A 17,654-nucleotide genomic window follows, 5' to 3' on the forward strand; every position below is an offset into this window, starting at 1 on the left:
AGTGTGAATGTTGCTGAAAGTTTATAGAGGACTGGTCGTCCGTACGGATGTCCGCGCTGGAGTCCGCATCCGTATCCGCGTTGGCGTTCCATCGGCTAATGTGCATGCAGATTGAGTTTGAGCGCTGGTTGGCAGGCAGACTGTCAGAAATTGTGTATGCACAACAAATGTCTCATATTTTTGGGTACGCAGCCATAATGATGCATAAAATGCAGTGAGACAACGAAAAAAGCAGCGGAAAGCGAAAGAAAATCAACATAAATGCATCAATCATACACCGCGTGGGTCGGCCAGACGATAACACTTCAATCTCTACATTCTCTTTCTTCCTGTCTCTAAATTTCCCAACCCCCGAGTGACATTAAAAATCAATCAATGGCACATTAAATTAATGAATATGACAACAACAATGGAGATCGGGGCTACTGTTGATGCTTCTGACTGCGGGCTTATCGCCCAGCTGAGTGTTTCCTTTTTGATGCGCCTGTTTTGTGTTATCAGTACATTAATTAAGTATATAATTCAAACGTATATAAACCGTAATGCTTCCTATTTATTCGCCTTTGCATATATTAGCTTAAACGAGCACGTTTTTATTTCGACGACGCGTAATTGCAAGGAGATGCCATTTCTGAGATCGCAATTAAAAACAAAAGATAATGAATGTTAGAGATCCTCGACTATCAGATACTACTAGGCAACGACTGCAAACTGAGTCACACGATACAGAATATATATACTTTATAGGGTCGGAAAAGGATCCTACGTATTACGTACTATTCAACGAATCTAACATACTCATTTACAATACGAGATATCAAGAGAAGATGCTTACGTATAAAGCTTCTACAGAATACTAAGAGGTTTAATTCTTTGCAAGATTTCAAATGCAACTGATTATATTTATTAATGAAAAATTCATAAAAGTTCAACATAAATTACCTGTTGTAAAAAAATGGATGTCATGTTTTCGATGAAATGCTATTTATTTATTTTTCGTTAGCACATATATAGCACATATATATATTTTTTTTTAGCACATAAACTTCTGTTTGGTACTAACAGAGTTTTTGTATTCCGCTCCTTTACCAATGCAAATTGGGCATTATTTGTTCTTGTGCTCGGCTCGAAAATTTTTCCGCTCCTTGCATTTCAATGCGTGTTTAGTTGCAGCGCACACACAAACACGTATCGGATGTAGTTTATTTTACATACCTTTTTTCTGGGCTGCTAGCAAGCAATGCCAGAAAGGCAGCTGGATTTTTCTATAGGTCCCTACGTGACACAATTAAAAAAATAAATAGGAAACAAGCCCGCAGCAACTGCATCTCCCACCATTATGTATTGAAAGCGAAATTTAATAAAAGCTTTTTAAGCCACGTAAATGCACGCCTGTGTTGCATGACTGGCCGGCAGGGGGCGCCAGTGAGCTTAGCCCTTTTGCTTCACACAGGATTACATTTTTGTCGTCTAAAAGGCAGTGGAAAATTGGCTTTTCCACGAAAAATTACTCTAATTAAAGAAATCTATTAAGAGTAAGATAAAATGTAATGAAATTATAACTGAGTTGTATAATAAAGATTGAGATTCAGGAAATATTGCCTTCCTTTTATAGACCTAATAAAACTTTTGTTCTTGTTTTTTCTTAGTGATTTCAAATTCCCATGACACGCACAAAATTCCGAACGGCTGTTAGTCACTGATTTAATACGGGGTGAGGGATTTCCTACACTCGAATCATTTTATTTAACTTTCTAAGTAACCGGGCAGGTCTCATTAAGGCATTTTACAGGTGTCAAGCGGCATTTGTCAGTGGGTCGCACTCATTCACTGACAAATTGCCTTACAAAAATGATAATTTATTCGAGGGAAACGGCATCCGTGTCGTGTCAACGATTCCAGCGGAAATATCTGTTATTGTAATTGATAATAACATTAATGTGCTGCTCAATTTATTAAAATTCCCCCTGTATTTCCCCGGCTTTTGGAACCACACTGAATCAGCAGCTTTGACTTGACTTAATGTGCCTGGAGACCGTCGACAGTTAATTAATAGCGGCAAATTTAATCTGTTCCAAGTGGGATCTGACTCGATTTACTCTCCTCCTGGCTGTTCCTGTGTCTGATTATCGCGTATGAAGTTTGCATTAAAAAATTATACGATCTGATCTGGCTGCTGCTGTATACGTGCACATATGACTGTTACCGCTCGACACACTCAACTGGCGCTCCAAGAATTGTCATAAGCCTTTTAAGAGGCTGATTGTTCTTGCCAGAGACTTGGCGGTGCCCTTCCCTGTCTTGAGTGTGCCATAAAAGTAATGCCACCGATCGGGGAGGGTTGACTCTCGAGCTGGGGACTGGCTCTCCTACCAGGAAGCCGTAAAACAATCAACGAAAATGCTCAGAATGACTTCCATCAGCTGCAACTGCGTTAATTGCATTCCGAAAATGAGGAATTTGGTGGGTCTGACAATGGATCAATTAAAAATGAGTAATAAAGCGTATAACTGCACTGTCTGAATTGCCTTAAATGGCTGCATAAATAAGGATTGGGCATTATATGAAGGGATTCTGTTAATTCTGTATAGTCACCACTTCTCACTCACTGCACATATTCCATATTTGAAAATCCTTCGATAATCACACATTTTTCCACATTCTTCAACTAAACTTGGCCGATTTATCAAACTGAATTACACTAAACATGGGTTCTTCGCTAAAGAAATTTATAAAATAAGAACTGTCCCAAGGAATATAGAGTAATTATCGAGTCGAGAAAAAACTATTTAAAGGCAAAGTATTAATACATAATATATTGTATGTTTTCTCCGCAGCCAGTTTTGGGAAATATTCTAAAAAGGTGATTGGAATTCTGAAGATATTGAAGAGTTTTCTTACGCATTCGAAATGAATCATGCACATGTTTCGATCACTTTCATTTCCCATGAAGAACAGGAAACACCTGTTCTTGTCGCTGACCAAAATTTCATTGTGCTTTCTTTTTTCGAACTCATTGGGAAACTACCCTTGAGTGGCAGAAAGACCTCTGCCGCAAATAGCAATTACAAATACAAACACGAAAGTTGAAAGTCCCAAAAGTCTGCGGATGACAACTCTTCCTTCCATAGTTGTACCAATTAGAATTTTGCGAAGCTCCAAAGAAAATAGCAACAGTTTGCTCACTCCACCTTCCTTCTGTCACTGCCCCTGTCCCAGTGGCAGTGGCAGTGGCAGCAGCAGCGGGAACTTACACATACATCTTGGCAGGCCCCTTTCCCTCAGACAGATATATCCCCATTTCTATAAACGCTACTGCGTGGCGACATGCAAATGTGTGTGGTTGTGCGCCTGCAGATAAGTTAACTTCACTTCACTTTCTATATGTGTATGTAAATTTTCCGGACTACTTCCGTTGGGGCATGCAACCGCAGAGCAGAGCAGAACAGCGCCGTGCCGTGACCCTGCCACCCGCCATCCACCGTCCTTTCTAGTATCTAAGGGCTTACTCCCGCCACCCCGAGATAAAAAAGGACCGACTGCACTTAGGAAAATCGGCGTATTTAGAATGCTATTAAGAGCAGCCAGTTTTAAATATATAGCAAAAATATATACTATTTTAAATTAGCTATTCGTTTAGAAATTTAAAAAAATTTGCAACTGGGAGTAATCATTATCAGCAACCAATATTGTCCTGCATTTTTCTCTCCGTGTACGGCATCTTGCACTTCGTCTTGGCTCCATTTCCATCATTTATTTGATTACACGCCACTCATAAGCGTGAGTGCGTGCCTGTATGCGAGCCATCCGGAGAGTGTGTGAGTGGGCCGAGGGTGTGCCAGTATGTGTGCGTGCGGGGGGGTGTACGAGTACGAGTACGTTTATTGAACCGACTTCATGGCATCGCCTAGCTGGCGACACTCAGGCGAACTCAACCCAGTAAGACTCAACTCAACTCGCCGACTTGCCCGCTCGGTCCGCCTCGGATTCTTGGTTTTTTTTTGTTTTCAGTTCCGCTCATATCGCAGCTATATATAGTGCTCCATATATGCATATGCATATACCTATCTCTTATGGCATATGTTCGCTCATCCAACGGGCAGCTGGGAAGCGGTATCCTTACTAAATAAACAAAATGCGGGTCTGCGAAGACCCCGACCAAAGCACTGTTCCAGGGATACTTTCTCAATCTTATAGGGCTTAGTTTAACGATACTTTATACATTTTATATATAATACATATTTCAACAGTTATATTTAAAGTTATTATTTTTAAATGATTGTAAAATTCGTAGAATCCAAGAACCCCACTTGAAATTGTTAATTAAATTCGAGTTCAATTTTTACTTTGAGTATTAAATACATCCATTTTAAAGTTCTGTCGGTTCTAAAATGTTGGAAAATCCACGCAACCATTGGTGTCGTACATCTGCGGAACAGGTCTTAGTGTGTCCTACTTCGCTCAATCTCTTATATTTTCCCAAACATTTCAGACTTTAATAAACACCAAGATTTGGGCCAACCAACCGAGGAGAATCGCCTCAATGGCTGGCTGTACATACATAAATAGTTCATCCTGGCCGCCTCGCACGTCTGGCGCTGCTGAGTCAGTGGCGCGGGTTCAATGTCCTGGCGCGCCTTAAAGAATGCCACCACGACTCCTTGGCACACACGAGCAAGAAAAACAAAATGCGAGCATAATGGGTAAATTGCTCATATTTTGTTATTCTGATTAAAAAGGCGCCCGCGCTCATTAACTCCAGAAATCCGCGAGCACATGTCCTAGTGGCCAGTGGCACATGGGCAGCAGTGCCGAAGTAAAGGGTATGGTAAGGAGGGCTAAAGATGGAAGTAGACCCACAAATGCATTAAGAGCCATAGGATGCATGCCCCCAAACAATAAGCGTTCATTGTGCACTACAAACTGCAGTGGCCAGACATAAGACTACTGGGGGCCCTCATCTCGTGGCGTCTGTATGCACGCATGCACAGTGCGTTTCGAACGAGTAAGACGGCCTTCAATTAGTGAAGTTACTATACTTGGATATTCTTCCGCGTAATAAAAATCAGAAGTTATTGAAAAACTTGGAATCTGTTTTTTCCTTATATTATAAATCCTCACCCTTTACCATTTAGCTTTTCTCAAAATTTCCAGAAACGCCAATTAAGTCGTAAAGGTTATTCAAGTAACAATAAATATTTATACTGGTCCTTTGTTTAAACATTTAATGTTACCGACACCGCTTAGCTTAAACGCATACAAATATTCAAAAGTTCAAACCAAAGGTCGTCATAACTCATATTTACATAGATGTCTCGTGCTGTCTATGCATATGTAGACCATTTGGGATTTTGAGGTCATAGGCTTGAGCAGCCACAGCAGCATCTGCATCGCGGGGTGAGGAGGGGTGCCAGGGGCATTCAAATCCACCATATCTCGATTGTACTTAGCCCGCCGCTCGATTTACTGTCTGCTACCGAATGCAGAGATACGGATTGAGTATCTGAGCTGCCGGAATGAGAATGTGTCTCCTATAGGCTGATTTAGTAGACTGAGATCTACCTTTGTCCCCTTTCTAATTTACCGTCTGGCTCTTTCACTTCTTATTTAGAATGTTTAATTATTTATGCCACAAGCAATAATTGCTGTTTCAATTTTTATTGCAAACATTGCTCGACTTCAACTAGCCTCTAGGGGTTCAAAAGTCAATTATTGATGCATTTTTATTGAAATGGGCAATTTGGTAAACAGCCATGGAATGATTGATTACATTTCGTTATTTTAGGGAACTTATTTTAGGGAACTCTTTACTATTACAATAGTTCAGTGAATGCATCCACTATGTATGAACATCCCAACGTCCCAACCGATATACATACATATGTATATAAGAGCGAATTTGCTTGACGTATATCGTCCCATTAAACATATAAGCATATTTAGGAAATATTGCAACCTTACCATTATATCCTCGGAGATGGGGTTTTCTGCTTTCTTGGGCTTGGTCGCCTGCGTGTCCAGCTGTTCAGCGGTGGGTGCAGATCCTTCGGGGGGGAGGGACAGGTCCTGGATGCACATAGAGTGCGCAACGAGTGCGAGCAGGGTAGCGAGAACATAGTTGGAACACATTTCGCTAGCTTTCGCCGCTCTCTTTCGCTCCCGGTAAGAAAACACTTGAATACGATACAATATATGTATTTCTCGATCAGTGGGGTCACAACTATGTATTTATCTTTATTCTTTGTTCGAGGCCTAATTAACCGATGTGGTGGACTAACAATTCGTAGTGCTAAGCTGGGAATTGAACTTTTCACTTTTGTTTTAGATTCGCTGCTGTTGTAGTTGCTGTTTTTTCGGCCGCGGGGGTTGACACAGACACACATGCGCATTGACGGCACTCACACAAATAGCCGGCAGCATAAATACAGCTGCAGCAGCAACAAAAACAACGGAAGGAGTGTCGGTTTGTGGCGGGGAGCGGTGGGAAGTTATTCCGTTTGGCGCTTCTCGTTCTGTGTTTTGTGCCTGCTGCTTTGTTGTGGCCACTGCTTCTTTCCTTGGCTTTTCTTTCTCTAGCCTTCCGCCCTTTTGCGCTCTTTTACATATGACGCATACGAATGGTGGGAAAACAAGGAGCAGGGGGCGCTGAGTTGGGTTGGGTTGGGCTGGATAGAATTTAAATTTGATGTATAAAATGCACACTAGCCACTTGGCCACCAAAACACAATTAACTAGCTCGCAGTGACTGCACAAAGGAAAGGCTTTCCTTGTTCATCCGTTTTTTAGTATTTTCCCGATACCAATAGCGATGCCCGGTTCGCGTTACCCGATTCCCGTCAACCGTTAGGCGGCTTTGTTCGCCCCACAAAAGAAAACTCAAGAAGTGGGCGGTGCTCCTTTATTCGCGTGTTTTGTGCAAGCATAAATCTCGATGTTTTTTTCCTTTTTACATTTATTTGTTTCTGTCGAGTTCGAACTGAAAAATCCCGTTACACCGCCGAAAAGCGGGTTTACCGCGCGGATGTCTAAATGTGACTGAACTGCTGACTTGCCTCGACGTGAAGCGACTTGAAGCGGCGGGCACAAAGAGCACAAAGAGTCGCTTCTCTTCCTCTTCATTTGCGCGTGATACTCGGAAAAAGAGCGGGAGAGACAGCGATCGCAGTTTAAATTTGAAAATACATTTTCAACTTGGTAAGAAATTCATCACGCTCTCTTAAAAGTTCACAGAAAGAAAAATAATAGTTACCTTGGGAAGTAAGTTAGTAAGGAGTACTTAAGACATTTATAAGAGTGTAGCAAAATAAGCAGCAAAAAATAACGTTTTATTTAAAAAAATCGTTTAGACTTCAAAACTTAAAATATTGTTTGATTCATAAAAATGTAATCATTTTATATATTTTGCATTTTATATTTTTTCATATTTTGCAAATAAGCACAATAAAAAAATAAATTAATAATATGGAAAAGGAATTGCACATAATTTAAATTTACATTAGTTTTTGATAAATAAATCGTTTAGACATCAGCTCTCAGAATATTTTTTGATTCATATTCTTGTTGATATTTTGCAAACAAGCCCAATGAAAAATAAATGAATAATATGGAAAAGGAATAGAATATTTAAATTTCTAGTACATTAGTTTTTGATGAGTTTATCATAATTTTATACTATACATATAGTTCAACATGCATGACGTTATTGTGGTAAGATTTTATTGTATTTTATTGTATTTTCTTGAGTGAAATTATTTCAGAGTATTTAAGAGCGCAACCGATGGTTGTTGCTCTTCGGATTTACATATATTTCTTAGCTGCCTTATGCTTTTTGATTTTTGCTACCTAAAATGTGTCAGTCTAACAAATTTCCGCCAAGTTTGAACCACATTTACCTATTGCACAAAGCAGATGGCGTTAAATATTGTTTGAGTAGTTCTAGGAAACTGAAATTTAAAATAAAAGAATTGTTGGAAAACTTTATGATTTAGCTAAATTTGGTTTTATGATATAAGTATGATTTTTTCTTCAACACAAAAGATCTAAAAAAAAAAAAAAAAAAATGACGTGTGACAATCTGGGGTATTTGTTATTAAATATTGCAGTCTTGTTCACCAAACCGGTTTTTATTTTTAAATCAACGGCTAATCAAAATACGCTCGAATGTTACCGATCCGATTACTCACTGTAGTATTCGACGGAATCACTATCTTTTGGGAATCCCAAAATGTCATTGATAATGATTTTGCATAAACAACCTTGATGTGCATCCTCCTATAATCAACATCGATATAGATGTCCACTTAAACTCAATTTACTGTCACTTAATCATAACCAATCAAGAACAGCAGTTGGACTAGTAGCTTGATTAAATGATTGTGTCGTATATGAGTAGATTATTATTAAACGCAGATTTAACTTAAATATAAATATATAACGTTAACTAAAACATTATTTCGGTATAATAAGAATCAAAATTACAAGTATAAACATTTCGGAACATGGTTGTATAGTGGCGTGCACCACTGTAGCCACAGATATCCAAAACAACTTGCCGGCAATTTCTGAACTTAGACAGAGGTCTTGGGTTCAAGTGCTAATTGGGCTCGAAATTGAACGCAAAACCGATTTCTGATCTGTCGCTGACCCAAATAACGTCCAAATGACAAACTTTGAGGTGACACACGGTCAGGCCCTCGAAAGGTGCGTAACATCCAAAGTTACGACATCAATATATATAATCGTCTTATCAGCCCGATGGGGTCACGCTTATTACTCAATGGAAGTTACGATGATTTCGGGGGAAGTTGTCGACTTATCATTGCGTTTGACGTATGTATGTACATATAGCCATACCATGGCTGCCATGGTCAGGATCGAGCAATCAGTTATCGGAAGCTTCCTGCGGAAGGAAAAGCAAGATACGGTTCTTACGGTTCGGCATGAGCGTTCCGAAAGGTTAGTAACTCTTCAATGATTCACTGGCTCAGCGCACTATCGTTTTATTGTTTACTGGCTTTCTCCTCAACTGCTGATAGCCGTATCTGCATCGTTAGGATAAGTTCTTTCCGTCTCACTTGAGCTGGTCGGGAGTATCCAAACAGTCCCCGATTTAAGATCGCCGGGAGCAAGTTCGTGACATATTCATTATGGACTTCGTACAACTACAGCTGGGTATGGGTATCTTCGCTGTGTGGGTGGTGGCATGTACGTCTGGCCGATATGGCGACACTTATTTATTTACATGCGTGCATACAAATAAATAGAGTTCCTGTGCCTACACTCAAAAGTTCATGTTTTATATAAATCAATTGAAAACGTATACGTAAAAACGAAACAGTCAACGTTTTCAGTGTACTCTGGAGTGAGTGGGGGGTATCACTTGCCATTGAACAATGACTCAATTTGAGGTGTATGCTCTGCTGCTCTAATATGGAAGTGCGCCACTGGTCGGACATGCGATTTACATACTACCATTTCCAAACGTGCGAAATCGAACACGCTCCTCCACAGGCAGGAAATCAAAACAATTACTAATTGTGTCTTACACAGCCCCAAACTTTCTCAGCGTGACGCACACCCAAATGCGACTTATGGCCAAATGGGTAGGAAATGCCAGCCCAATTGACCTTCCCCCGCAAGCAGATGTATCTGTGTCCGAGTAATTAATTAAAATATGCATCCAGTGCATGTAGTTCTCCGCTTTCCCTGAACACGTGCGTTGCTCTCGTCTCGCATTGATGTGTCCATCTTGGAAACGCCATGCAGCGATTTCCATTTAGCAGGACCATTAATCAATTTTGGAGGAGTTTGGCTCATTATCGCTCTGAAAGTGTCACACGGCCAAGCGGATATTTATTGAATTCATTCAGTCAATGACAAGAGATAACAAACAATTAATAAGAAACAAGTGCAAGTGTAGTACTCCGTATTCGAATTGCTTGAAATATGCCAAGCTATATAGCCAAGTCAATAAATGACATACTTTGTATATTTGCCAACAGGTTGTGAGGCATCAAACAAAAGATTTTCATTTTTGGCCGCCGCTGATCGAAGTCTGTATGCCCTACCCTAAGTCCAAAAAATTGTGGGGTTTTTACAGCGAGCTTTTAGACCGTCAGAAGTCGATATAAAATTAAATTCGGTTTAAAATTTTCGAGTATAGTTCCTGCATTCTTTTTTACACCTGAAAGCGGAGTCATGGTCAAGTGGTTCCCATAGCACGGCAGAAGAGCTCCCCAGTGGCCGTCTTTTTCCAATGAGTCAACAGCCTCAGCATTTGTGGCGCCAGATAGATGATCATTTGCGTAAAGCTGACGCACTCTGTACGCAAATCCGGCGAGATTTAAATCTATGGGCGCTTCCACACGAATATCTGTATGTACGTAATGCGGAAATGATCAAAAAAATTTAGATTCTTCAATGACTAAGAAGTCCAGCTTTTTCTCGGACTCATTAAAAACATGAATAATTTTTAATATAACGGGTGTTTTTTTTAGAGGTATAGAACTTTAAGTTGGCATTACTGTTCAAGATGGCGACCGATTTAACAGCTGTCAAGTGATTTATTCTCAGTTTGGTTTGGCAATTCGTCATGCGTGCTTACAAAATCCAACTCGTGCAAGAATTGAAACCAAACGATCATCAAGCAAGGCGTAGATTCGTCGAATGGGCCCAAAACGAGATTGCTGTTGTTCCCGATTTTTCATAAGCCTCCAAGATCTTGTGATTTAACACCGCTAGACTACTTTTTGTGGGGCTATGTAAAGTCATTGGTCTATGCGGATAAGCCACAAACGCTAAACCATTTGGAAGACAACATTCGCCGTGTTATTGCCGATATACGGCCAAATGTTGGAAAAAGTCATTGCAAATTGGACGTCCAGATTGGACTACATCCGAGCCAGCCGTGGCGGTCATATGCCAGAAATCATATTTAAAATGTAATGCCACAAGATTATCTTTCATGTCAATAAAATTCATGTCAATCGAATAATCCATCGTTGTTTTATTGCAATTTAAAGTTCTATACCTCTAAAAAAACACCCTATATATGGTTTACCCTTTTTCTTGAAAAAACATGAATATTATGAGCTTTGTAAATTGAATTTTAAACGTTCCCTAGATTAGCGAGAATGTCAGGCTTCTGTGAAATAAATGTTTAAATAAAAATATACTAACTTATGTGATAATAGGTGCAAAACATATTCTTAAAGGTATGCTCCTCAAAGTGGATTTTGGGCATAAGAATCGTTTTTAATATTTACTGTGGCTCAGTGATTCTTCCTACCTCTAGTTGAAGTCTAAAAGCCTAAGTCACTGTTGTTAAAGAAAGCTTTAATACGATATATTAAACTATAGATTAAGTGCTTACCATTAGAACCCTAAGGAATAGAAGAACAAACCCAAAACTTTGATTACCATGCCTAGAACATACATATTCAATGGATACAAAGCGGATCGGGCTCAGCCATATTCCTGCCTGTTTGTTTCATTAACTGCATAATTCAAGCAAGTTCTCCAAAAAGCCGCAAAAGGCCAAGAGTGAGATGCGAAACTGCATAACTTTGGCCATACTTCAGTTGCATTGCGTGTAATATTTAATTATAAGAGGATGCCGCCACTCCGCCCGCCGCATTCCACGAGCAGTGCAACTTTACGGCACTTGCCAATTGCACTTTGGTGGCAGCCGCCTCCTTGGGGGTGGCATAAACGTCTTGAGAGGGCATAAAATATTTAATTGTGTCACGTAACTTTCTGAAACTGACTGGCGCACGGATAGATGGCATCCCCTATATACTTCACTTGCAGAGCAGTATGCATTACAATTTTAATTTCCGAAGTGGCGGGGGAAATGAGATTACCAGACGTCAAGTGTTGAACGAAATTATCTGAGTCGTCTAGCAGGGCGATTACCATATATGATACAGCTTTATTCATTTGCTTTACTCCTTTTTAATACAATGACGTAATTAGTTTATGCTTTCATATAAAAAAAATATATGACTGAAATTTTCCGCCTGGCTCATCAGATTCCAATTAATCAATGCGATTAAAATCCGCTTTCAGTTTTCCGTAATTCGTTACCTTTACAACTATGCTGAGCAGAGAGTTTCATTAGATGCAGTTAAAATGTTGCTTTTAGTCGAGTCTTTGTATTTCGTATGATGCGTAATATTTTGCCATTCCTTAGAGGATTCACACACATTATATATAATTTCTAGATCTGGGCTGTTCCTCGTAATGGTGTTGTGAAAATTAAAATGCAAACAGCTAGACAGTAACTCCTGCGTTGGAGCTGTGCGATTCAAAAACGCGTCACCGACAACAAAACGGGATCGTAAAATAATTTAATTTTTAAATTAGGAATATATCGGGGCTTAGGGCAGGGTGTAACGGACATAGGGCACCTCCACATCCTCGCCGTCAACATCGTTGCAGCAGATCTCGAAAACCAGGGACCGCTCGTGCGGCTCCAGGCGACGTTTGGACACGCGACGCACGACCTCCGACATGGGCAACGGCAGCCTCTCGGAGCACTTGGCCTTCGGCATGAAGAATGAGTACAGCATGGACACGCCCTGTGAGAGCATGGTGATCTTAAGCTTCTCATTCTCCTCGAAATAGTTGAGGAATTCCTGCAGCGAGAGCTCGCCGGTCACCTCAAAGCGGTCCCACAGCGTCCACTCCTTGCCGTAGTATGTATTCTTGGCAGCAGGGACCGGTTCAGAGAAGGCCATGAACGGCAGTGCCAGGTTGGCAAAGCCGTTCTTGAATTTTACGAGATCACGGTGGCCGACGATCAGCTTAATCACCTCGAGCACAGCCAAGCCAGAGAGCACCGACGTGGTGGTGGCAATAGCAGGTATGATTTTGCCAGCTATCAACTTGGACTTGTGGCGATCCGCTGGCGGAATTTTGTAGTTGGCAGCGCGTAGATTTGAGCAGGCCACAATAAAGTCCATGTGCAAGTTACTGTCATCGTCCTTTTCAAACTCTAGTGGCGTGATTTTGGAGGTTTTGTCGGCGTTCTTCAGCAGCTCCGAAATGATCTTGTCGACGCGATCTTGGTCCAACTCTCCATCATCAAAGTTATTGGCCGAGGCGGCAGCTGCTGCCTCATTGGTCTCGATTTTCACGCCCGAACGGGGTTTAAACTCAGGCACCTATACAAAAATAAAATTAGAAATGGTTCCTGACGGTACTAATCTCAAACAACTAACCTTAACCTTCTGCACCAGCTCTGCGATAGTCTCGCGATTGCGAACCTGTTCAATGCCATAGACCTCCGCTCGGAGATTGGCCCCCGCGTAGATAAAGTCGAGGTGCATGGGATCGTTGACATCAAAAACCAGGGGATCGGGGCACCGCTTGGGACCAGACCAAAACGGCTGACCACTGGAGGTGATCTGATCGGGTGGGAAGTTAAAGAGCAGCTGCTTAATCTGGTTAACGTATTGATCCTCCCAATATAACCGGGCCCACTCTACGCAGTGCGCGAAGCTTTTGGGCTTGTCATCGATCAGGGCTTTCTGTAAAAATAAAAGACGATTAAATATAATATAACAGACGTTCAAATCATTTATTTTCTTACCTTGATAGAATCAAGGATATCCAGAGGCTGAATACCTGGCAGCTTGGCGATTCGCTCGGTGAATTGAGGATCAGCGATGTACTGAGCAGCGTTTTCTGCAGATTGCTTGAAGACGCCTTCGAAGGCGTCACGCGCCCACTGCAGAGTGTGCTCGATGGCATTGGGGAAGTTCTTCAGCGTGCAGATGGGAATACTCTTCTCTGGGGGATCCTGGGAGGAGCTGTAAGATTCGGTGGCAAAGGGCACAATCACCTGAACGTTGCCCAAGGTTCCCAGAGTTCCGGTCTCAACGAGCGGAATACGGTTGAAGATGCATTTGCGATCCATATATATGCGAGCATCCACGTTGTCCAGCGCATTGGCTACACCATCCAGCTTGCCAAAGAAGTCTTCGGAGAATACCTTCTCCGTTTCTGCTCCAACGCGCAACTCGTATGCGGTGACATTTACTTCCGGATTCATCCGTTTAATAGCGTCGGCGGCCGTCATTGATTTTGGCTTCTGTACGTCGTGCGGCCGGAACAGGAATTGCCGGTTAAGATTCGACTTCTCAATGAGATCCATGTCTGTGACGAAAATCTGTCCCTTGCCAGTTCCCAGGCCCAGCATTCCAAAGTTTTTCAATAGCTCACAACCGATGGCTCCGGCGCCGACAATAAACCATTTAGAGTCAGCCAACTTCTCCTGGAATTTCTTGCCAAAAATGGCAATCTGAGAATCGTAGCGCGAGCCCACGGGCTGGGCATCCGCCTCCTCAACACCCTCTGTGGGCAGACACTCCAAGGCGTCAAAGTACAACCATTGGTAGATAGGTGTGAACTTTCCGCTGCAGGCCTTGAGAACCTCCTGGGCCACAATTCCACCAACGGCCGCGTCCAGCGGGCACGTGTTGCCCGAGCAGATTTTGGCGAATTGCAGCACCAGCTTTTCGTCGACTTCCGCGCTGCTGCTGGCCCGGACCACCTCCAGGAAGCTATTGGCGTCCTCCTGGTTCCAGGGACGCGGCAAGGCTCCATTATGGGCCTTCCGGTAGCAGGAGAGGGCATTGAACGCCACGTGCAGAGTGGCCGGCGAGTCCAGCTTAGCGAAATCGGATATCAAGAACTCCGGCTCCTCTGTGGCCTGTGCCAGGGACTTGAAGCTGATGGTCTTGGGCATCTTCACCTGGGTGGCAACTCCGCCGCTCTTGTATTCTGCAAACTTGCTGGTGTCCCCAATGCTGAAGGTGTAGGGTCCCAGCACTGTGATCTTAAGGGGCTGGCAGCCGTTCAGTTCTTGCATTCCCTGCACCTCCGAGAAGGTGACGTAGTCACCGTCATTAAAGCCATGGCGCGTCTCGTCCAGGCAGGTGACTACTCCCTGTGCGTCATGTGTTATACTAGCTATCATGGTGGAGATCGGCTGTGTGCCATCCTGGTCGTAAATGGTAAAGCTCTCACCAAAGTCACAGAACACCTTGGCGAACAAACCCCGGGTCTCTGCGATGATGAGAGCAATGCCATTTTCATGGGCAAATTTGCCGATCCTCTGCTGCTCCTCCCCATCGGAGTTGGTGAGCACCACAACGCGAAACTTGCGTAGGAACTCCTCGGTAAGCGGACCCGTGTGCGAAACGGTGCGCACATAGCTGTTTAGCTCGGCCAACTGGGCGCAAGAGGCCTCCGCACGATTCTTTCCGATATCGGCTTCCGTGAGATAGAATTGCGACGACAAGTCATGGAGCTGCAAGACAAAAACACAAACATGAATATATATATAACCGGTGATGAAATCAACAAAAACGGGAGCCATGACTAACAAAGGAAAATTGGTTCTGTATCGGGAATACAGCAAAAACATCTTGTTATTAGAAGCAAATAAAATATTTTGATACATGGAATCATTGAATTGGAACGTTATTACCTACATAATTGATTTATTACGATCTATATAAAAGCACTTGATTTTAAATTTACTTCGTTGAAATTGCAGTGCATAAAACAAAACCGAATGCGTTAAGCAAAAGGGAATGCAAAAACAACGGAAGCCAGCGGTGCGCATATGGTTGTCCCGCTCACACACTTTTCGCATGGCGCAGACATTTTGAGGCAAATAGAAAAAGAAGGAAAACTGAATTACACATACAAAACGAATTTTTTGCAAGCAAATGGAGATGTTAACCTAACCTTATTTCGCGCGGAGTCTGGGACAAAGAAATAAAATAAAAACTAAATGATTCACTAAGACCAGGGCTGCCAAATCAGCTTTCCCGGGCATTTCCCGCGTCCGCCTGGAAAATTATCGATTTTTTCTTAGCCCCACACATACCCCACAAGTTGCTGTGTCATGCAAGGTGATCGATTTCACACCGCCCAGAATCACATTTTTGGCAATCTCCAGGCCGAGTCCTCCCAGTCCCGACAGAAGGATATCCGAATTGGCCATCCGGCGCATTGCATCGTGACCCAGGACGTACAATTGGCGCGAGTACAGCGATTCATCGATATCTCCGCCGGCGGCGGCACTGTTTCCAGCCATGCTACTGCTTCCTTCCAGTTGTCGGTTATTGGTGCTGGTATTACTGTTGTTGTTGCTGGAGCTGACGTTATTGTTGCTGTTACTAGTGGCGGATCCACTGGAGGAGGCTTCTTGCGATTCTATTGTGGTGGTGTCCAGGTAATTGCGCTTCTCCGGCTGCTTGCTTCCTTCCTTTTCCACTGCTGACGAGGTACTAACGTAGTCGCCGCTTCCTTGGCTCTGTTTCGGTTTCTGCTTTTCGGCTCGCTTCGTCGCAGCATTTACGCCGCATGTGTCAGAGGTGGACGACGATACGCACAATTCCAGCTGGCGCTCGCTAGTCGTCTCACTCTGGCAATTGCCCGAAATGTCAACGCCGCCTGCTTTGTCGTGATTTTCGTAGTTGTTGCTGCTGCTCGTTGCTCCGCCGGCTTCTTCCTCTTCCTTCCCCTTTCCCCTTACTCCATCTCCCACCAACTCCAATCGCCTTTTTTTGGCCAACGGCGAATGGTCACTAGAGCTGCAGGCTGGCGAATCGGCCATCAATTGCTGACCGCTTGACATTGCTTCCTCACTGAAATATTGGCAATCGAATTTCCCAGTTGCGGCTGCACCGCTCGCCCTTTCTCTTTCGCACACACGCACACTGCAGAACGCGGACACACGCACACGGCTGGACACACAAGAAGGCTATTGTGTCTGGAAGTCAATTTCCCGTGGTTCTAACTCTCGTTCTAGGACAGCGGATCCTATTTGTGGCTGAAATTCTCACAATGCACTCCCAAAAATACAGAACACGCACGATCTAGTTGCACTATAGAATTCGCAGTAGTGTGGCCGCGGCTCTTGAAATTGGCAAACCTAACCAGTGTGACCGGCCTGTGAGAATAGAGCTGGAACAATATCGATTTTAATAATATACGTAGTTATCGATATTAGCGCATATTATTTTTTATCCATTCTTTTTTTTAATTAAGGGCTGAGCTTTGCATTCCTTATATATTTAGTGCCTCGATTCTTCTGACGTATCAATAAGAGCATAACCAGGTAATTCAAATATTAAATTCATTTACAAGAGTCCAATTAGCAAAGAATCGGTATTTTTATGCATTTATGTCTTTGGTGGGAATGATAAATAAATCCAATTGGACACTAATTTACAAGATTTGGAATACATAAACCCAATTAAGCATTAGTTTAAATTATTCAAATTAGCAAAGAAACGTAGTGGGGTTCAAAATCAGCTAAGGCACAGTTAGGACTCGACCCATTCGTGACTGTTTCTTATTTAGAAAACATTTTTTGGAGATCTGGCAAGGTTGAATGCCGGTGTTGGTAAATAGCATTATACCGCGCTGCTAAGATAATTTAAAATCTTTTCTTTTTAGTGGACACTAAAATTTGAAGCCGTTCAACTTGAAATGCCATTTTTAACATACCCTTTTTTTTAGTTGGGTTTTGTGGGTTTATTTCTCCGGATGATATATTAACTCGGAGGAAGAAACGTTTAGGAAAAGTGACTTAATTTTGTCCACACAAATATAAAAACAACAACTCTAACGCTCAA

General features: G+C 42.4%; 2 protein-coding genes across 2 annotated transcripts in view; both read right to left on the reverse strand.

The window, feature by feature from the left end:
• The window catches only part of LOC120448220 (matrix metalloproteinase-2), a 73,256-nt gene extending 66,238 nt beyond the window's left edge, over window positions 1–7,018 (reverse strand). The window contains exon 1 of the mRNA XM_039630115.2: window positions 5,962–7,018. Coding sequence (XP_039486049.1) covers window positions 5,962–6,129 — 168 coding nt within the window. The 5' untranslated portion in view covers window positions 6,130–7,018. The remainder of the gene's footprint in view (window positions 1–5,961) is intronic.
• Window positions 7,019–11,909: 4,891 nt separating this feature from the next.
• On the reverse strand, window positions 11,910–16,953 carry LOC120444965 (ubiquitin-like modifier-activating enzyme 1). Its single transcript, XM_039624985.2, has 4 exons — window positions 15,899–16,953; window positions 13,592–15,313; window positions 13,221–13,529; window positions 11,910–13,163 (listed from the first exon to the last, which is right to left on the reverse strand). The coding sequence occupies exons 1-4, from the start codon at window positions 16,649–16,651 to the stop codon at window positions 12,378–12,380; spliced, it is 3,570 nt and encodes a 1,189-aa protein (XP_039480919.1). The 5' UTR covers window positions 16,652–16,953; the 3' UTR covers window positions 11,910–12,377.
• Between the last annotated feature and the right edge of the window lie 701 nt (window positions 16,954–17,654).

The sequence above is a fragment of the Drosophila santomea genome, chromosome 2L, assembly GCF_016746245.2.
Source record: "Drosophila santomea strain STO CAGO 1482 chromosome 2L, Prin_Dsan_1.1, whole genome shotgun sequence".
Lineage (NCBI taxonomy): Eukaryota > Metazoa > Arthropoda > Insecta > Diptera > Drosophilidae > Drosophila > Drosophila santomea.